We start from the raw sequence: 23,284 nt of genomic DNA, 5'->3' as shown, positions 1-23,284 counted from the left end.
CTTGGCGCATACAACTGGCAACGCAGCAATCTCTCGCATCTGGGCGGGCATGCGCGAACCGCCAAGATTAAAGAATTGAACTATAGTGACCTGTTACATTTTGTGTGCGTCACACACATTAGTCCTGCTGGTTACAGGTTCCCTTTCCTTAGTTCTGTTTGCTGCAACTTTAACTGTGTGTCATTCATTATATTTGTTTGTTAATTTAGTGAACAGAAGCAGTTTCTTATAATTAATGATTTTCGTTTTCAGGTCTTTGACAATTATGGTTATCATTATGCAACTCATAGCCTTGAGGAAAGACAGTTACATCTGAGGTCACAGTACTTTTTCACGTGCATGTGTGAACCATGCACTGGTAATTGGCCTTTATATGTCAGTCTCCCGAGTGCACAGCTATTGCTTAAATGCACTCACTGTAGCACTGTGCTAGAAGATAACTTTCCAACCAACCCGTCTGAAGGAAACTTGGTTACATGCACAATGTGCAAGGGTGTGAATGATGTTGTCAAGAGGAAGAAAGTGTTAATGGAGTCATCAGATCGATTTATGGAGAATATATCAGCTGTTTTACGTGGCCACACTGAAGGTGTTGCTACCAGTTTAGTAACTCATTTGACATTGTTGCATGAAAATGTACTAAGACCATGGAAAGAATACAATGACTGTCAAGAAGCATTGAAACAGTGCTTCAATTTTCTTGGAAACTGTTATACCATTTGATGAATAAATAAAAAGTTGGTGCCTTTCTAATCTTTCTGTGGTCATTTCATGTACCACAAAAGAGGTGAATCTGACCAGGTGGTGTCAATCCAATCATTTACCAGTTTTTCCACTTTTGGATAATTTAGCATAGCATTTTAAAAATTACATTACAGTTGACCATTGTCGTGAATTCTTGCCTAATCTATCAACAACAACGGCATGTTGGAGTTCATGCAACCAGCAAATTGCATTGTAAGTAGGTGTGTGATCCTTGTGCTACACTCGTGTAGTCAACACAACAGTGCAAAACCTTCTGCTGGCGCCTTTTACTTCCGAAATGTAATTGGTAAATTGCAATATTATTGCTTGCATATGAACATCTTAAGTGACACAGTTTCTTTTTTCTTTTCATTAATAATACTGTTTAGTCACTATGCAGGCCTAATTAGAAAATTCCATTTTTGTAAGGTGAATCCAATCATGTGAGTATACCAAAAGGTTCTGGGACCAACACAGAAATCTAACTACAAACCAGAATTTCTTCTAAATGTGGTGAAAGCTGTCAAATTAGGAAAATTAAGCATCTAGAAAGCATCAGAACAATACACAGTTCCATAAACCACATTAAATGATAAACTCAAGGAAAGGTACAAATACAAAATAGGCGGCCAACCAGCTTTAACCAATAGTGAGGAAAAAAGCCTGGTTGAAGGAAAATTGTGTTGTGCGAAATGGGTGTTTCCTTTGAGGAATAATGATGTTAGGGACATTGTACAGGCATATTTCAGTTGAGCAGGGAGGATCGAAAAAGATTTTGTGACAATCAACCTGGGCATGAGTGGGTAAAATCTTTTCTGAAAAGAAATAAAGAACTAACTGTTAGACTGAATGAAAATGTGAAGAGGGCAAAGGCAGCAGTTACCCTAGAAACAGTGATTGATTATTTTAAAAACCTGGAAGTGACCTTGAGTGGTGTCCCTCCCTCCAATTTTATAACCTATGACGAGACAAACTTTTGTGACGATACTGGACAAGTGAAAGTAATAGTGAAACGAGGCACAAGACCTTGTAAGGATAGTGAATAGTTCTAAGTCAGGTATCAGTGTGATGATAGCAACAACTGCCCATGACACAGTCCTCCCATCATATGCAGTTTATAGGGCAAAACACCTCTACAATAGTTGGACTGAAAGGGGCATAACTGGTGCAGGTTATAATTGGAATCAAAGTGGTTGGTTAGACTTAACAATGTCTGAATCGTGGTTTGCTGAAATTGTCTTGCCTTATACCTGGCAATTAGAGGGATCTAAAGTGATTATACATGACAATCTCTCAAGTCATCTGTCATATAACGTGATTAAACTATGCCAGAAACAGGACATTAAATTTGTGCTTCTACCACCTAATTATACTCATTTGTGGCTGCCGGTTGATGTGGCCATTTTTAGACCTTGAAAACTTACTTGGAGAAATGTGCTAGATGATTGAAAAAGGAAGAATAGAGGAGTGGTGCCAAAATCCGAATTTCCTGGGTTGTTGAAAAACACCGTTCAAAATATAGCTATCACATCCAAATCAAATGCAATATCTGGGTTCAGAAAAGCAGGAATTTTTTTTTTTCTGTCTCGATATAGTCATTTCACAGATTCCAGAAGCAACCAATAACAATGCACACAGCACCAGCTTATCAGAAGTTTATTGGGCAGCAGCCTTCGAAATGCAATTGAAATGGGTTTGCTGTAACGAAACAAAAGGAAAGCCACACCAAGGAAAGCGTGTAGCATTAATTCCAGGAAAAGGAATTATTGTCAGTGAATTCAATGAAAATGATAGTGATGGGGCTGCAAGCAGGGAGTCCCTATCCACAACATCTAACAGTGATCTAGAACAGCACAAGTCAAATGAAAATGAAGAAATGGACAAGGAGAAAGATTAAGATCAGCATGAATTTAAAGAAAATAATTTCACCATAGTAAAATTTCCTACAAAAAAAGTTTCAGGTTTTTTATTGGTAAAATTGAGAGCATCTCTAATGACACCTGTGAAATGACATTTCTGAGAAAGAAAGCTCTTGAAGGTAATGTTTATTTTGTCTTTCCATAAATTGATAATGCAGCTGAATTAGAAAGAGCCCAAATTATTAAAAAGTTGTTCCAGAACATAGAAGGCAAGGTAAATTTATTTTTGAAGGGATAGATGATTATGACATTGAGTAATACTTTTCACATTGATTATGACATACAGTAAGTAAAAATTAATATTTGTTTGTCAAATTTTGTGAATGCAAATGTTTGTATACCAAAAATCTCAAGTTTAATGTGCTTGTAAAAATTTGTTTAGTCTAGAAATTGTAAAATTTTGTTGCAAGTACAGCTATATATTTTTAAAAAATTAAGATAGTGATCGGATTCACTCCACTGGACTGATTCCATTCCTGCACACGAAATACAATGGTGATTGGATTCACCCCAGCTGAGGAGGTGAAACCGATCAACAATTAACTCAAAATAATAACTGCAATTATAAACTAAAAAGTTGTGAAATTAACATACTGAATTTTTATTCTGATATCACAACAGTAAATGGACGAAAGTTAAAAAAAAAAAAAATGCTGTTCTTGATCGGATTCACCTCATTTTATGGTAACATGCATTCAAGTAAGGCAGTAATCTGAAAAAATTAGTTTTCAGGTGCAGAGGCATACAGTGTGTGTGTGTGTGTGTGTGTGTGTGTGTGAGAGAGAGAGAGAGAGAGAGAGAGAGAGAAATAAAATGTCTTGTGGTATTGACAGAATTCCAGACAAAGTAATCAAACATAGTTCCATCAGTGTAGATACTCACCTGTTGTTGTTGTGGTCTTCAGTCCTGAGACTGGTTTGATGCAGCTCTCCATGCTACTCTATCCTGTACAAGCTTCTTCATCTCCCAGTACCTACTGCAACCTACATCCTTCTGAATCTGCTTAGTGTATTCATCTCTTGGTCTCCCTCTACAATTTTTACCCTCCACGCTGCCCTCCAATGCTAAATTCGTGATCCCTTGATGCCTCAGAACATGTCCTACCAACCGATCCCTTCTTCTAGTCAAGTTGTGCCACAAACTTCTCTTCTCCCCAATCCTATTCAATACCTCCTCATTAGTTATGTGATCTACCCACCTTATCTTCAGCATTCTTCTGTAGCACGACATTTCGAAAGCTTCTATTCTCTTCTTGTCCAAACTAGTTATCGTCCATGTGTCACTTCCAGACATGGCTACACTCCGTACAAATACTTTCAGAAACGACTTCCTGACACTTAAATCTATACTCGATGTTAACAAATTTCTCTTCTTCAGAAACGATTTCCATGCCATTGCCAGTCTACATTTGATATCCTCTCTAGTTCGACCATAATCAGTTATTTTACTCCCTAAATAGCAAAACTTCTTTAATACTTTAAGTGTCTCATTTCCTAATCTAATTCCCTCAGCATCACCCGATTTAATTTGACTACAATCCATTATCCTCGTTTTGCTTTTGTTGATGTTCATCTTATATCCTCCTTTCAAGACACTGTCCATTCCGTTCAACTGCTCTTCCAAGTCCTTTGCTGTATCTGACAGAATTACAATGTCGTCGGCGAACCTCAAAGTTTTTACTTCTTCTCCATGAATTTTAATACCTACTCCGAATTTTTCTTTTGTTTCCTTTACTGCTTGCTCAATATACAGATTGAATAACATCGGGGAGAGGCTACAACCCTGTCTCACTCCTTTCCGAACCATTGCTTCCCTTTCATGCCCCTCGACTCATAACTGCCATCTGGTTTCTGTACAAATTGTAAATAGCCTTTCGCTCCCCGTATTTTAACCCCTGCCACCTTCAGAATTTGAAAGAGAGTATTCCAGTTAACATTGTCAAAAGCTTTCTCTAAGTCTACAAATGCTAGAAACGTAGGTTTGCCTTTTCTTAATCTTTCTTCTAAGATAAGTCGTAAGGTTAGTATTGCCTCACGTGTTCCTACATTTCTACGGAATCCAAACTGAGCTTCCCCGAGGTCCGCTTCTACCAGCTTTTCCATTCGTCTGTAAGAGATTCGTGTTAGTATTTTGCAGCTGTGACTTGTTAAACTGATAGTTCGGTAATTGTCACATCTGTCAACACCTGCTTTCTTTGGGATTATAATTATTATATTCTTCTTGAAGTCTGAGGGAATTTCGCCTGCCTCATACATTTTGCTCACCAGATGGTAGAGTTTTGTCATGACTGGCTCTCCCAAGGCCATCAGTAGTTCTAATGGAATGTTGTCTACTCCTGGGGCCTTGTTTCGACTCAGGTCTTTCAGTGCTCTGTCAAACTCTTCATGCAGTATCTTATCTCCCATTTTGTCTTCATCTACATCCTCTTCCATTTCCATAATATTGTCCTCAAGCACATCGCCGTTGTATAAACCCTCTATATACTCCTTCCACCTTTCTGCCTTCCCTTCTTTGCTTAGAACTGGATTGCCATCTGAGTTCTTGATATTCATACAAGTGGTTCTCTTCTCTCCAAAGGTCTCTTTAATTTTCCTGTAGGCGGTATCTACCTTACCCCTAGTGAGACAAGCCTCTACATCCTTACATTTGTCCTTTAGCCATCCCTGCTTAGCCATTTTGCACTTTCTGTCGATCTCATTTTTGAGACGTTTGTATTCCTTTTTGCCTGCTTCATTTATTGCATTTTCATATTTTCTCCTTTCATCAATTAAATTCAATATTTCTTCTGTTACCCAAGGATTTCTATTAGCCCTCGTCTTTTTACCTACTTGATCGTCTGCTGCCTTCACTACTTCATCCCTCAGAGCCACCCATTCTTCTTCTACTGTATTTCTTTCCCCCATTCCTGTCAATTGTTCCCTTATGCTCTCCCTGAAACTCTCTACAACCTCTGGTTCTTTCAGTTTATCCAGGTCCCATCTCCGTAAATTCCCACCTTTTTGCAGTTTCTTCAGTTTCAATCTGCAGTTCATAACCAATAGATTGTGGTCAGAATCCACATCTGCCCCTGGAAATGTCTTACAATTTAAAACCTGGTTCCTGAATCTCTGTCTTACCATTATATAATCTATCTGAAACCTGTCACCTGTCAGTATCTCCAGGCTTCTTCCACGTATACAACCTTCTTTTAAGATTCTTGAACCAAGTGTTAGCTATGATTAAGTCATGCCCTGTGCAAAATTCTACCAGGCGGCTTCCTCTTTCATTTCTTCCCCCCAATCCATATTCACCTACTACGTTTCCTTCTCTCCCTTTTCCTACTGACGAATTTCAGTCACCCATGACTATTAAATTTTCGTCTCCCTTCACTACCTGAATAATTTTTTTTTATCTCGTGATACATTTCTTCAATTTCTTTGTCATCTGCAGAGCTAGTTGGCATATGAACTTGTACTACTGTGGTAGACGTGGGCTTCGTGTCTATCTTGGCCACAATAATGCGTTCACTATGCTGTTTGTAGTAGCTAACCCGGACTCCTATTCTTTATTCATTATTAAACCTACTCCTGCATTACCCCTATTTGATTTTGTATTTATAACCCTCTGTTCACCTGACCAAAAGTCTTGTTCCTCCTGCCACCGAACTTCACTAATTCCCACTATATCTAACTTTAACCTATCCATTTCCCTTTTTAAATTTTGTAACGTACCTGCCCGATTAAGGGATCTGACATTCCACGCTCTGATCCGTAGAACGCCAGTTTTCTTTCTCCTGATAACGACATCCTCTTGAGTAGTCCCCGCCCGGAGATCCGAATGGGGGACTATTTTACCTCCGGAATATTTTACCCAAGAGGACGCCATCATCATTTAATCATACAGTAAAGCTGCATTTCCTCGGGAAAAATTACGGCTGTAGTTTCCCCTTGCTTTCAGCCGTTCACAGTACCAGCACAGCAAGGCCGTTTTGGTTAATGTTACAAGGCCAGATCAGTCAATCATCCAGACTGTTGCCCCTGCAACTACTGAAAAGGCTGCTGCCTCTCTTCAGGAACCATGCGTTTGTCTGGCCTCTCGACTGATACCCCTCCGTTGTGGTTGCACCTACGGTACGGCCATCTGTATCGCTGAGACACGCAAGCCTCCCCACCAACGGCAAGGTCCATGGTTCATGGGGGGAGATACTCACCTAACTGACATTATTAATACTTCTTTCAGGACGGGGGTGTTCCCATCTAAACTAAAACTCTCCATAATAAAGCCACTTCACTCAAAGGATAGTACAGCTGACATAAATAATTATAGACCAGTGTCATTATTGTCAGGTTTCTCTAAAGTAATTGAAAGAGTAGTGTATGTAAGGCTAGCTGACTTCCTGAGTAAAAATAAAATACTGACTGATGCTCGAAATGGGTTTAGAAAGAACAGATCCACAGAAATGGCAGTCTTCCAATTCATGAAAATGGTTCTAAATGCCTTGGACAAGAACGAATTAAGGTGTGGAATATTCTTAGATTTATCTAAAGCATTTGATTTAATCAGCCATGACTTAATGCTTATGAAAGTAGAATGTTATGGGGTCCGTGGACTTGCCTTCGAATGGTTCAAGACTTATCTCTCTGATAGACAACAGAAAGTACAAATATGCCATGAAGGCAAAGAGTATCTTTCATATTTCAAAAAAACTAGCTATGGAGTGCCACAGGGTTCTGTGTTAGGCCCTCTGTTGTTCTTGGTGTACATAAAGGATTTGCCAAACCATCTGACAGTTGCAGAAACGGTGATGTTTGCTGATGACACTAGCATTTTTATAAAAGGATACACTGAGGATGATCTACAGCAGAGTGTCTCTAGGACAATAAACGAGACAGGAAAATGGTTTAGTGATAATGCTTTGATCATAAATAAGGATAAAACTGTAATAACTTCAAGTTGAACAAATATATTTCAAGGAAGACACAATACATGAAAGTCACAGATCAAGTAAACAGAGTAAGACGTGTGTACACTTTAACAGTCAAATCATAACTGAGTCCAAGTCTAGCGGCCGCTGGCTGGCTGGCCGGCCGCTTAGGTGGCACTGCTGCTGCATGGCTGGCAGACAGCGCCGCATGTAGTGGACGCGCGTAACTGCGCGGCGGCACTTTGAAAGATCGGCGAGTCACAACACTTTTCCCCCCTTTGAATTTTTTGCACAGGTCTTGATGGAGGTGGCCTGTAGATTGCTAACGTCCATAGGTGTTGTGTGACTGGCAGTAAAGTCTCGAGGAGGAGGCTTCCCGTACGGACAGTAATGTCTCCGATGATAACGGGTCGAGATGACAGGAGACGTGGGGGTCGAATCTGCTGGGTCCCTGTGCACCAATCTGCCCATTGCGGCAAGTCCGGTTGTTATAACAAGAGACGTGGGCGATGTGTCCGCGTCCGTAGGAGAAGGAGGCGAGTAGAGTTGCTGCGACAGATGATGGTAATCTGGTTCCTGCATGGGCACATATCCTGGTGGCGTCAGTTCTTGTGCTGGCACCGATATGATGGTGAGAGGACTGTGTTGTGAGTAATGAGAGATTCCAGTATCCCGAGCATCAGGTAGAACCGAAGGTGGTGTAGCGGCATCCGGAAGAGGCGTTGCCGGCACACGAGGCCAAAGCTGGTCCGAATGACTCACTGCAACACCCGTGTCTGTCTGGATTTCATACAGGCGTTGGCCACGGTGTCGTAAGATGTCGCCAGGACTCCATTTCGGCCGCCTGCCATATCCCCGTACCCATACAAGTTCGTCGGCGGTGAACTGGCCAAGTGAAGGTACCCGCGGCTGTAAGGTGGAAGGCCACAGATGATGAAGTAGCATGCGGGGCTGTCGGCCATGTAAGAGCTCAGCCGGGCTGTGGTCACCCATGGGGGTGAAATGGTAAGAAGCCAGAAATTGGAGAAGTCAGGAGTTTCCTCATCTGAGTTTTAAATGTGCGGACCAGTCGTTCAGTCTCACCGTTTGACTGTGGATGGAACGAAGGGGCCGTGACATGCATGACGCCATGACGGGCACAAAAATCCGCAAAATCAGAAGAGGCAAATTGTGGACCACTATCAGTAACAAGAGTAGAGGGAAGTCCTTCCAAAGAGAAAATGCGAGCTAGAGCATTGGCGGTTGCCGCGGTGGTAGGCGACGTGCAACGGACAATGAAAGGAAAGTGAGAGTAGGTGTCAATAACGAGAAGCCAATAAGTACCTAAAAAAGGTCCCGCGAAGTCAGCATGAATATGCTCCCAGGGCTTCTCAGGCGAAGGCCACGGTGACAAAGATGACTTCGGGGTGGCGGCCTGTGACGCACAAGGGCCACAGGCAGCGACCATGTGTGAGATTTCGGAGTCGATGCCAGGTCAGTACACATGACAGAGCGCCAGAGATTTTGTGCGAGAGACACCCCAGTGCCTTGGTGAAGGAGGCACAAGACTGAAGGATGCAAAGACGCAGGTACCACAACACGTGGCGAAGCATTTTTGGTGGAAAGGAGGATAACACCATCCCTAGCCATGAGGCGGTAACGCAAAGCGTAGTAATTCCACAATGGATCAGAAGTCTTAGCGGACAGACGATCTGGCCAACCCTTCTGAATACAGCATAAAACCTGGGAGAGGGTAGGGTCAGAACCCGTAGCAACCGCCAGCCGGTCCCCGGTGATGGGGAACCCGTCCACAACCCACTGCTCGGCAACATCCAGGTGGAAACACAAAAGTTCGTCTCTATTGAATGCCAGATCAGAACCCCTGGGAAGACAAGACAGTGCATCAGCATTCGCATGTTGAGCCGTCGGCCGGAAATGAATCTCATAATTGAAACAAGACAAGTAAAGAGCCCAACGCTGGGGATGGCGTGCATTCTTGTCGGGAAGCGACATTGGTGGATGAAACAAGGAAACAAGTGGTTTGTGGTCCATAACAAGATGAAATTTGGATCCATAAAAAAAAACACCAAACTTATGAAGAGCAGAAATAATGGCCAAAGCTTCTTTTTCAATTTGAGAATACTTTTGTTGGGCATCCATGAGCATTTTGGAGGCATAAGCAATGGGTTGTTCAGAACCGTCAGAAAAACAGTACGCAAGGACTGTACCAACCCCATATTGAGAGGCCAACAAGATGTTGGCCAGGTCGATAAGTAGCCAGGCATGGGGCCTGTTCAGCATAGTCTTCAATTTCTGGAAAGCCGCATCGCATGACACGGACCAGTGAAAAGGCACGTTTTTATGCAACAGGCGATGCAACGGCTGAGCCACCGAAGCAGCAGACAGTAAAATCTTGTGTTAGTATGCTATTTTCCCCAAGAAGGCCTGCAGTTCCTTAACAGATGGAGGGCGAGGAAGGGCATCGATCGCAGTGACAATTTGCTGAAGCAGACGAATACCATCCTGAGAGAGTTGAAACCCCAAGTACGTGATAGATGCCTGAAAAAATTTTGATTTCTGAAGATTACACTTAAGACCAGCAGTCTGTAAGACATGAAAAAGTGTGCGGAGATTTTGAAGATGTTCGTCAGTGGTGGAGCCAGTGACAACAATGTCGTCCTGGTAATTTATACACCCAGGGACAGTGAGCAATAATTGTTCCCCGAATGGCAATCGTTGGTATTGATAGAGGCCGAAATGTGTGTTAAGGACCAGAAACTGCTGGGAAGCAGCACTGAGAGAAAGTTGATGATAAGCTTCTGACAGGTCAAGTTTAGAAAAATACTGGCCTCCAGCAAGTTTAGTGGACAATTCTTCAGGTCGAGGCATAGGGTAAGTGTCGATAAGGCATTGAGCATTTACAGTGGCTTTGAAATCACCACAGAGACGAATATCACCATTTGGCTTAGCAACGACAACGACAGGAGAGGACCACTCACTGGAAGCGACAGGAAGCAAGACCCCTGAAGCAGTGAGACGATCCAGCTCCCGTTTGACCTCATCACGAAGGGCCACAGGAATGGGCCGAGCACGAAAAAACTTAGAACGAGCAGTGGGTTTGAGCGCGATATGAGCTTCAAAGTCATTTGCATGGCCTAACCCAGGAGAAAAAAGGGACGAAAATGTCGCCGACATGGAATCCAATTGAGCATATGGAACAGCATCAGAGACAATATTGACAGAGTCATCTATGGAGAACCCAAAAATGCGAAAGGCATCGAAACCAAAAAGATTCTCCACGTTACTATGGTCGACCACAAATATGGGAACAGTGCGAACGACAGATTTGTAAGATACCTCAGCATAAAATTGTCCCAAGAGAGAAATCTTCTGTTTATTGTAAGTCCGTAATTGCCTAGTGACAGGTGACAGGATTGGAGAACCCAACTGAAGATACGTCTGAGAATTGATGATAGTGGCAGCAGAACCAGTATCCACCTGCATGCGAACATCTCGACCAAGTATTTGAACAGTGAGGAATAACTTCCCTGAAAGGGAAGAAGTGCAATTGACAGACAGCACAGAATCAGCATCATGTTCATGAACATCATGTATGTGGTCGGATTTGCAAACGGATGACACATGACCCTTTTTTTTTGCATTTGTGACGCACGGCCCAACGTTGTGGACAATCTTCTTGTGAATGTTTCGTAAAACACCGCGGACATGAAGGAAGTTGCCGTGGGTTTTGCTGCAGTTTCTTAGAGGTTTGTTTACGATTAGGCTGAGGCTGCGGTTGGGACCGTACTGCAGCCACATCAGCCGGCGGGGACATGCCACACGCTTCATCAACATCGCACAGAGGTTGTATTTCCCCGACGTCGCCCCATGCCTCTATTTGCACTCCAGTGGCACGAGAAATTTCAAAAGACTGAGCGATGGATAAGACTTCATCTAGAGTCGGATTTGCCAACTGAAAGGCACGTTGCCTAACTTCTTTGTCGGGCGCCGATCAGATAATAGCATCCCATACTGTGGAATCGGCGTAGGATTCTTTGTGAACTTCAGTAACAAATTGACACTTTCTACTGAGGCCGTGAAGTTCAGCAGCCCAAGTGCGATAGGATTGCTTCGGTTGTTTTTGACAATGATAAAAGGCAACACAAGAGGCTACCACATGTGTTTGCTTTTGAAAATAGACGGACAGAAGTGAGCACATTTCAGCAAACGACAAAGACGCAGGATCTTTCAAAGGAGCCAATTGGGGCAACAACCGATACATTTGAGGTGAAATCCGTGAAAGGAACAGAGATTTACATGTTTGTTCGTCTGTGACATGAAATGCCAAGAAGTGCTGTTGAAGACGTTTTTCGTAATCAGACCAGTCTTCTGCCATCTCGTCGTAAGGAGGAAAATTAGGCAGAGGCAACTACAAGAGACGACCCGCATTTGATACTGCGACGAAATCACGAATTGCATTTGTGAGAAGCGTTTGCTGTTCTATGAGACCTTGCAATAGTTGCTCTAAAGTAGCCATGGAAACATGTGGGTCAACGATGGAAAAGAAAAATCACTACCTCGTCGTCAATTGTAATAAATCAAGTTGAACAAATATATTTCAAGGAAGACGCAATACATGAAAGTCACAGATCAGGTAAACAGAGTAAGATGTGTGTACACTTTAACAGTCAAATCATAACTGAGTCCAAGTTTAGTGTCCGCTGGCTGGCTGGCCGCTTAGGTGGCGCTGCTGCTGCATGTAGAGGACGCGCGTAACTGCGCGGCGGTACTTTGAAAGATTAGCGAGTCACAACAAAAACAGTATTGATGAATTTCAGTTATATTAAAAGTAAAGCTAGAAGAAGAGTAAAAGCTGAGTTAGGGAACTATGTTATTGCACAAGCTCCATACACAAAATTCCTTGGTATATGGGTGGATGAGCACTTGAGATGGGAAAAGCATCTAGAAGTTTTGAGTAAAAAATTAAGCAAATGCTGCTAGGTGCTAAGAATGCTTCAGGAATGCTGCAATACTGAATCATTGCTGTTTGCCTATTATGCTTACATGAACAGTTTGCTTAGATATGGTGTGATCTTCTGGAGAAATACAGGTATGGCAAAACAAGCTTTGAAACTTCAAAAAAGGGATATTAGAATAATGAAAGGGGTTTGCTGCAGAGTGCCATGCAGGGAAATATTTAAAGAATTTAAAATAATGACTCTTCCTACCTTATACATCTGTGAATGTGTATGCTTTCTGAAAACTCACCAGGAATTTTCAGCATGAAATAATCAGGTTCATAACCATGAAACAAGGAACAGGGATGATTTCCACGGAGACACCAACAAAGGAGCACTCTACCAAAAAAGTATAAACTACCAGCCCAAAATAATTTTTAGTGCATTGCCTTCTACAATAAAGAAAATTAAAGAATTTCATAAATTCAAGGTAGATCTACTAACACACAGTTTTTATAGCATTGAAGGATATCTGAATATGGAAAAGTAATATTTATATATACTGATATAAAATATTTGTATTTATTATCCAAGTTTTTGAAACAAATCAAAGATAAGAAACTATATTGTAATTGACTACATCCATACAATGTATATTGTTAACGGATGAATAAAGAGATTGATTTCAGCATCCATTAGGAGACTCTTATAGCTAACAGCTGATTGTATCAGGTTTGATTATCATATTTAATACCTGTAGGATACTATAGAAAGCAATCCACTTTGTTTTGAAAATGACGTTTTCCTTTCTGCAAGACTGCTTCCAATCTATGATCTTATAATTTGTAAAAATTATTATTTTTCATCATTTGGACTCTTTTCTTTATAATAAAACTACAACGACAATTGACAGTTTGTTCTAGACTGAAACTTGAACCCGGATCCGTTTATCATGAGCAGTCACCTCAAACATCAGGCTATCTGAGGGCATCTCTGGGCCTCAACTCAAACTTCTGTAGTCACTGATGTTTCCATCTATGACTTCCAAACATGACTGTCAGAGTCTGTCCATGGGCTATTTGGTAACAGCACCTCTGGAGAGTAGAGGCAGTGGAGGACAGTGCTTTACCTTACCACAAGAGAAATACATGTATGAAATTAATTACATACACTGAAATGAAATGAATGGCTTGATGAGGCTGAAACCAGTTAAGATGCAAAGACACAAAAGATAACAATGCAAACAATTCAAATATACTGTTAGTAAATCAATAGTGACACTGATTTCAGTCCATGTAATTACTTTACATGCATGTTCTGGTTTAATAGGTTCCTTTTGATATGAAATGATGATGAATATAGTCTACATCAACAAAACTAATCAATTTTTGAAAATATAATGTAACTGAATAGATAAGAAATGTACTCTAGAAGTGGCGGCAGGAGGAAACACACATGTAAAGGTTGAGAAAATTTGCAAGCTTTTGGAGCCAGTTGCTCCTTCTTTTGCAAGAAAGATTGAAGGAGAAGGAAGAGTGTCAGAATCTCGGGTCAGGGGAGACTTACTAGATGGGATGAGAAGGAAAGGCTGATTGTTTGCGACTGCACTGGATAAGATTTGAAAACCTTAAAGCTTATAAGTGGAAGATGGGTGATAAGGAAGACAGAGTTTACTGACAAAACATCATGCAAGAGTTAATGAGAGTGGAAAGCTAAATGTATTGTATGGGAGGGGGGGACAGGAAAGAAAAGACAGGTCAGAAAATAAAATAAAAGATATTGAAAACTAAAGAAGAATGGAGAAAGGAATAGTTACTGAGAAGAAATGCTAAGACTGAAGAAATTGATGAATATTAAGGCCAGGTGGGTGGTAAGAACCAAGGACATGTAATGCCCATTTGCACCTGCAGAGTTCTGAGTAGGTAGTCTCCAGGGTAACAATCCAGCCCTGGTCATAGCGGCCAGAGTTAGCAGTCATGTGAGTGAAGTGTTCTTGCTTGTATGAATATGTGCACCATTTTTCTCTGAAGAAGGCTTTGGCTGAAAGCCTATATGTAACAGTCATTTCATCATGCCTATCTGCAACTCAAAGTGTCACCTTTACAATGCTTAGCATTCTATCCTTTTCATAATATTGTTAATATTTCAACATGGACTGTTCATTGTTTGTTTTATCCAGTTGGTAAAAATTTCGTGTCAGACACAACTGAAATGATCTTCTTACTTATTTTTCATAAACTTTGGGTTTATTCACCACATAACAACAAATCTTGATTGATATCATAAAATGAACTTGATTTGAGGGGTCGCCCAGAGGAGATGAATACATTTTAAAAGGCGTACATACAATGAATATTGATTTATGCATTTTATTGTAAGAGGAAGAGATGTGCCGGAGACGTGGTATTGTTATTGTGTGGCTTATTATTGTGATGGATGACCATCAACCAGCTGGATATTATATCTGCTGGTATTATAAACCTGTGCCAAATGGAGATAGTCTTCAGCACTTGCTAGGTCTCAACAATGTGTATGTGACAAGTAAAAACAGACAGACAGTTTGTAGTTTCCATCAAACAAAAATATTAATGTAGTAAATTCGTTAGATTAATTGCAAGGCATGTTCAGAAAGTAAGTGTACTAGATTTTTATATTTCTTTTATAAAAAATGCATTTGATATCAATTACAGGGTATTGTTGATACACTTGTTCACTATATTTCCACATAATTGCCATCCTATTTAGTGCAAGTGGTGAGCCATGGCACAAGCTTCTTTATGCCCTCCTCGAAGAAAACTCCCACCACCTCCTTCTCCCACTTCAGAACCTCTGTCTGCACCTGCTCGTCAGTTTAAAATTTAATTCCATTTATGTGTGCACCTTCAGGGAAGTGAAAATATGATAATCTGCAGACGCCAAGTCAAGGAGATTGGGGAGGAGAGGGGGTGGGGGGGTCAAAACAGCCCAACGAAATGAATCCAAGAGTATCTTGGTGGCTAAGACTGTGTGAGGACGAGTGTTGTCGTGCAACAAGCTCACTCCTATTGTCAGCACTCCCCCCTCCACATTTTTTTTTTTTTATGGTCTCACAATGTCGTTGTCCATTGATGGTGTTCCCCGAGGCAGACAGTTGGCCAAAATGATGCTTTTTTGATCCCAAAACACTGAGGTCATGATTATTTTGCCTGAAATTGTGGTTTTGAATTTTTTGGCAGATGGGGCATTGGTGTGATGCCACTTTCACAACTGTCTTTTTGTCTCAGACATTTAATGACCCACCCATACATCATCTCCAGATTAGATTTACTTTCATTCCAATTGATCCATAGTGAGGAGGTCCTCCAGGATGTGGAACATGCCAGAAAAACAGCAATACATGACAAATATTTACAACTCAAACAAATAAGCTAACATACCATTCCACAGGTCCCAAGTGGAATGATCATCATTTTTTAATGAACACTATATGAAGGAATCATTTTACAAATACTAATGCACTGAATTTAAAATGGAAAAAGTTTATTTATTTATTCATAAGGTAATAAACGTGTAATACAATAAAGCTCAGAAAATCTCACCTTCCAATTCAAGTCACTCACAAAACACGCAGGCACTATGAAGCTGATTTTCTTGTACCCTGTCAGCTGTTTTGAGAACCGTATTGTGCACAGTTTCCTTTACCCCATTGTTTCTGTGAGTTTCCCATATAAGAGTGTTCTGGAGAGTTATGAAAACACTGCAGAAATTTCATCCAGTCAATCGGCAGTCTTCCCAACCAATTTCCTCCATTTTTTACATCAACTCATTAGTCACAATGGAAGGTCTTCCACTCCTCTGTTTCTCTTGAACATTTGTTCTGTCTTCATCAAACTACCTACACCATTTAAAACATTCATTTTGTTCATAACATGTTCACCATTTTATGTTTTGATTTGTGAAAAAATATTGGCAGGTGTTATCGCTTCTGCATGTGGAACTGGATAACATCACTGTTGAACTGAATGCAAGAGCTATAAATGATGAGCCACAGGTGAGGTGGCAAATATAGTTAACAATCATCTCATAAATGTTGTAGAAAGGACAGGGATAGATAGTTCAAGAGAAAAATCACAGCAGTACATTGAAAAAATAATTCTCACAAAATTCAGTCATATGGATGTATCACCAACATTTCCTCCTGAAATTACGAAAATTATATATGAAAGTAGGCTAGGTTTTACTGTATATACATGATTGTTATTTTATTCATTAATATGTACTTCCTGATTTTGCCAATTTATTGAACTTGGTTTAGAATAAAAATAATTAAGAAAGGCTACATATATATATTTCATATTTTTCTCTATTACTATGAATAGAACTATGGATGCACTTAGATCCTACATAATCATATTGATGTGTTGGCAAATGTGCCAACACCTTGTAGATAGAGGAGGCCGAAATGCACGCTATCTAACGCAGACGGGCGTGAATTCTGGAACAGTATAAGTAGTGAATGCTAATAAGAAAAGTATGCAGCTCCTCGAATACTTAACTTTATTCCATGTGAATACAGCATTCTTGATGAGACATTTCATACGATAACTATCAAACTATGTAAGGCTAATGGCGCCTTGCTAGGTCGTAGCCATGGACTTAGCTGAAGGCTATTCTAACTGTCTCTCGGCAAATGAGAGAAAGGCTTCGTCAGTGTAGTCGCTAGCAAAGTCGTCGTACAATTGGGGCAAGTGCTCTTCCGTATCTCGAGACCTGCCTTGTGGTGGCGCTCGGTCTGCGATCACACAGTGGCGACACGCGGGTCCTACATGTACTAAATGGACCGCGGCCGATTTAAGCTACCACCTAGCAAGTGTGGTGTCTGGCGGTGACACCACATTCCTGCCCCGCAAATCGGTGAACGGTCGTGTTATAAGGCTTCCGCCCGCCGTGTGGAGGACCCCATGTTGATGTATGCGATGAGGTGGGGAGCCTAACAACAGGCGAGGCTGTGCCACCCGCACCCGGCCATTCGGTTCGAGGGGAGCTAGGAAACGCCTGAAAACCTAGTCCAGGGTGCACGTCAACATGCGGTGTATGCGCCCGTAAAGAGACAGGAGGGGCCAAAGGGTCGACCTCCATTGCGTCGGGGTACCCGAAGCGCGATGACGTCATGTGGTCCGGAGCGGGCAAGAGTTCCATGGCGGAGGACAGCTGGTCACGGGAAGCGATCGGTGGCGCGTGACCCAGGGAGGCGCTTGGCGGCTGCAGCGAAGCGTCGAATGCGGGCGGCGCCGGCGGGAGAACAGGCGGTGGCGGCGGCGGCTGCAGCGGCGCATCGCCATGGGGCAAAATGGAAGGCATCGTCGGCAACACCTGGGGATGAGGCGAGCCAGTAGATGGGTCCCCAGGGCGCTGACCGGACGGCACCGTCGCTGAAAGCAGACGGGGAGTGGCAGAACCCGTGCGACGACAGAGGCGCAGCTGATTGAGATGCTGACGCACCTCACCAGAGGCCCCCAAAACCAAATACATCGCGCGGCCGAGGCAGCAAAGAATGCGCCCTGCGAGCCAACGCCGTGAACCTCGATAGTTGCGATAAAATACAACGTCGCCTGGAGCAAAAGCAGAAGTCTGCCGCTGCACAGGAACCTGATGCGGCGGGTGCAGCAAAGACATCAAGTTTCGATGAGGACGACCGTGGAGCAACTCAGCCGGCGAGCGACCATCTCGGGGCTGAGAGTGATACGAAGACAAAAAGAGCAACAACGCGTCCTCCCGAGAATGCGACTCTTTCAACTGCAACATCTGTGACTTGAAAGTCAAGACCAATCGTTCAGCGGCACCGTTGGACTGAGGCGAAAACGGCGCGGATGTCAGATGTTGAATACCATTGGCCTGGCAGAATGACTGAAATTCTGCCGACATGAATTGTGGGCCATTGTCGGAAACAATAGTCTGCGGAAGACCTTCAATGCAAAAGATAGCAGACAACGCTTGGATGGTGGCAGAGGACGTCGTGGAAGACATCCGGACAACAAAAGGAAAATTACTGAAGGCATCTACCAGAACCAACCATCGAGCATTCCAGAGTGGACCAGCAAAATCGATGTGCAAGCGTTGCCAAGGGGAAGTGGCTTTTGGCCATGCAAAGACTTTCCGCGGCAGTGCGGATTGTTGTTCGGCACACGCCATGCAAGAAGAACACATATTCGTAATAGCAGCATCGATTCCGAACCAAGTACAGTGCTGACGAGCACGTTGTTTCGTTCGCACTATACCCCAATGTCCTCGGTGAAGAAGCTGTAAAACAGAGGACTGTAACGAACGTGGGACCACGACTCTGGACTGATCATTATCAGAACGCAACAACAAAACACCTCGTCGAACAAAAAGTCTCTCCTTGTGAGCAAAAACTCGGCGAACCAACGGACCCTCGATCCGAGACTTTGACAAAGGCCATTGCGTAGCAACAAAATGCAAAACGGTAGCAAGGACAGGGTCAGCAGCTGTGGCTGTAGCTACACGACGAAAATCAATCGGAAACGATTCGACCACATCATCGGTTTCCGAATCAATGAACATGCAAGCAAGTTTGGAAGAATCGAACGCTCTATCCTCAGCAACAGGCAAACGGGACAACGCATCGGCGTTTCCGTGCTTAGCAGTGGACCGATACAAGATATCGTAGCGGTACTGCGAGAGGAAAATAGACCAGCGAATGAATTTCTGCGCTGTACGCGGAGGTACAGGCTTGTTCGGATGAAAAAGCGACGTCAAAGGTTTGTGGTCTGTGATGATGGTAAAGTGACGACCATACAAGAAATCATGGAACTTAGTAACACCAAGCACGAGAGCCAAAGCTTCTTTCTCTATCTGTGAATAATTTCTTTGCGCAGATGAGAGCAATTTGGACGCAAAGGCAATAGGGCGATCATGCGAGCCAACTTTGTGCGCAAGCACAGCACTGATCCCGAAATCCGATGCATCTACCATCAACAAAAGGGGTCTCTGGGGATCGAATGGCGTAAGGCAAGTATTAGAAAGCAACGCCGATTTCAACTGGCGAAAGGCGCGTTCGCATTCCGTCGTCCAGACGAACGGAACACCCTTACGGCGTAAGCTGTGAAGCGGAGCTGAAATGGAAGAGGCATTGCGCAGAAACCGATGATAATAGTTAATTTTACCCAACACACTCTGTAACTGTTTCATATTCCGTGGTGAAGGCAAATCTTGTATGGCACGGAGGTGCTCTGGACTCGGATGTATGCCTTGGGCATTGATGACATGTCCCAAATACGGCAAGTCCCGAGCAAAAAAACACACATTTGTCCTTCCGCAAGCGAAGACCATTTTGTCGCAATACCTGAAATAATGTTCGTAGGTGTGCTAAATGCTCGTCGGCTGTCTTTCCGGAGGTCACAATATCGTCCAGATAGTTCGCAGCAGTAGGGACCGACGCACAAACAGTTTGTAAATATTGCTGAAACAATGCAGGGGCGGATGCACACCCGAATGGCAGTCTTTTGAATCGGTACAAACCAAGATGCGTGTTAACCACCAAGACGCGCTGGGATTCGGTGTCCACTGGGATTTGCAAGTACGCATCTGCTAGGTCCAACTTCGAAAACTATTTACCCGGGCACAGTTTATCAAAAAGATCTTCCGGGCGGGGTAAGGGAAAAGTTGCAATCACGAGTTGTGGATTCACAGTTGCCTTGAAGTCCACACAAAGTCTCAGTTTTCCGGAAGGTTTTGGCAAAATTACTAAGGGTGAGGCCCAGAGAGAAGCTTGCACACGTTCAATGACACCTTGTGATTCTAAATCGTTTAATGTTCGTGCGACCTCATCATGCAATGCGTGGGGAACATTGCGCGCTCGGAAAAATTTCGGTTGCGCGTTTACTTTCAGTTCCATATGTGCTTCATAATTCTTAGCGCAACCAAGGCCCGGTGCAAAAATGTCTGCAAATTCTTCACATAGCTGAGAAACACTGTCGGAAGGCACAGTCTGATTCACTGATAGAACCTGATTTACTATAGACATGTTAAACAATTGAAATAAATCTAAACCAAACAAGTTCACTGCAGTAGAAGAATGAAGAACGTAAAATGACACAAGTTTTGTTTGTCCCTTGTATGTTGCAAGAAGGCTGCACTGTCCTAACACAGGGATCTGCTGTCCTGAATAACTTTTTAACTGAACATTTGCGGCACGCAACGGAGGTTTGCCCAGTTGTTTGTACGTGTCGTGATTGAGCAATGAAACTGCAGCTCCGGTATCGAGCTGGAATGGGATCACTTTGCCATTAAAGTCCAAATCTACTAAAAGTTTATTGTCCTGCTGACGACAAGAGCGACTGTTTTGTGCAATTTGAAGAGACACTGGTACAGAATCACTTGCTAATCGACGTGATTTCCGGCGACGTCGACGCACAGTATTTGTGGGACGAACACAGTCACTGTTAGAGAAAGTGGCACTGGACGAAGTGGAATTAACTACATGAATGTCCATGGGCGAAGGTTCACGAGCCTGAGTATTCTTGGTTCGATTCCGGCGCGAAGCAAAGGGCCTGGAATGATTAAGAGTGTCTGATCTGAGCTTTTTCTGGCAAACACTTTGAACATGTCCTTTCTTATTACAGAAAAAGCAAATTGCTTGGCGTGATGGGCAATTTTCACGCAAATGTCTAGTAGCACACCGCGGGCATGATTTCACTGCATTTGTATGCTGGCGCGGCACACCTGGTGTACAGCGTGGCGGCAGCTGCGTAGACGTGCGCGAGGGCAGTTTACCGGGCCGCGCAGCGCGCCCGGTGGGCCGGTTAATGTTACACACGGCCGGCGAAGTCGCAAATGATTCCTGAGCAAAGTCAAGCGTGTCTTGTCTATCCAATATGTCTATCACGTGTTGAAGGGAGGGATTGACGAGTTTCAAAATTTGCTCCCGTATACGAACATCAGAAACGTTCTGTGCTATTGCATCACGCACCATAGTATCTGAATAAGGAAGGCCACAGTCACATTCAAACGCACAATCCCTAGTAAGGCCTTGCAAAGTTGCAACCCACTCCCGATTAGTTTGACCGGCTGTACGTTTTGTATGAAAGAAAGTATACCTTTTTGCAACTACATTAACTGTTTCCTTGAAATAGGCGTCCAATGCCGACAAAATTTCTTCATAGGACAGAGTTGCTACATCGCGTCGGGGAAACAATTTCACTATCACACGGTACGTTTGCACGCCGACACAAGACAATAAGTGAGGCTGCCGCTCGTTACCTTGAATTCTGTAGGCGGCGAGATGAAATCCAAACTGGCGTGACCATTCCGTCCAGGTCTCTTGCTGTGCATCAGAATTGCGAAACGACGGTGCAACTGCATGTTGTGGCTGCGGTAGCGGTGAAGCGGCGGCAGCTGCATCGGTTAGAATGGCACGTTGACCCTGGACGAGCTGTCCAAGGGCATCCAATAATGCCTGCGTCTGCTGAACCTGCAAGCGATAAAATTCGGACAGTACATCTGGCGAAGCCATGACACAAGTAAATGTAAGCAATTAGAAAGAACAAGACCCTTTCCGTTGCCTCGTCGCCAATGATGTGTTGGCAAATGTGCCAACACCTTGTAGATAGAGGAGGTCGAAATGCACGCTATCTAACGCAGACAGGCGTGAATTCTGGAACAGTATAAGTAGTGAATGCTAATAAGAAAAGTATGCAGCTCCTCGAATACTTAACTTTATTCCATGTGAATACAGCATTCTTGATGAGACATTTCATACGATAACTATCAAACTATGTAAGGCTAATGGCGCCTTGCTAGGTCGTAGCCATGGACTTAGCTGAAGGCTATTCTAACTGTCTCTCGGCAAATGAGAGAAAGGCTTCGTCAGTGTAGTCGCTAGCAAAGTCGTCGTACAATTGGGGCAAGTGCTCTTCCGTATCTCGAGACCTGCCTTGTGGTGGCGCTCGGTCTGCGATCACACAGTGGCGACACGCGGGTCCGACGTGTACTAAATGGACCGCGGCCGATTTAAGCTACCACCTAGCAAGTGTGGTGTCTGGCGGTGACACCACACATATCATCATTTATTGTGTTGGAAGTTCCATGCGGCTTTTCGCGGTTTATGCTGTAGTATACAGAGAAGTTGCAGCATTAGAAAATTGTAGCGAAATGCAGGAAGATCTGCAGCGGATAGGCACTTGGTGCAGGGAGTGGCAACTGTCCCTTAACATAGACAAATGTAATGTATTGCGAATACATAGAAAGAAGGATCCTTTACTGTATGATTATATGATAGCGGAACAAACACTGGTAGCAGTTACTTCTGTAAAATATCTGGGAGTATGTGTGCGGAACGATTTGAAGTGGAATGATCATATAAAATTAATTGTTGGTGAGGTAGGTACCAGGTTGAGATTCATTGGGAGAGTGCTTAGAAAATGTAGTCCATCAACAAAGGAGGTGGCTTACAAAACACTCGTTCGACCTATACTTGAGTATTGCTCATCAGTGTGGGATCCGTACCAGATCGGTTTGACGGAGGAGATAGAGAAGCTCCAAAGAAGAGTGGTGCGTTTCGTCACAGGGTTATTTGGTAACCGTGATAGCGTTACGGAGATGTTTAATAAACTCAAGTGGCAGACTCTGCAAGAGAGGCGCTCTGCATCGCGGTGTAGCTTGCTCGCCAGGTTTCGAGAGGGTGCGTTTCTGGATGAGGTATCGAATATATTGCTTCCCCCTACTTATACCTCCTGAGGAGATCACGAATGTAAAATTAGAGAGATTAGAGCGCGCACAGAGGC

The 23,284-nt window shown here is 43.1% G+C and overlaps 1 protein-coding gene across 1 annotated transcript in view; it reads left to right on the top strand.

Annotated features, from left to right (window-relative positions):
- The window catches only part of LOC124591572 (SET and MYND domain-containing protein 4-like), a 32,338-nt gene extending 31,585 nt beyond the window's left edge, over positions 1-753 (top strand). The window contains exon 5 of the mRNA XM_047131743.1: positions 253-753. Within this exon, the coding sequence (XP_046987699.1) occupies positions 253-723 (471 nt within the window). The 3' untranslated portion in view covers positions 724-753. The remainder of the gene's footprint in view (positions 1-252) is intronic.
- Positions 754-23,284: the final 22,531 nt, after the last annotated feature.

Source organism: Schistocerca americana, chromosome 2 (genome assembly GCF_021461395.2).
Source record: "Schistocerca americana isolate TAMUIC-IGC-003095 chromosome 2, iqSchAmer2.1, whole genome shotgun sequence".
Classification (NCBI taxonomy): Eukaryota; Metazoa; Arthropoda; class Insecta; order Orthoptera; family Acrididae; genus Schistocerca; species Schistocerca americana.
Note: the sequence above shows the minus strand (reverse complement) of the source record. Positions and strands in the feature narration are given on the sequence as shown.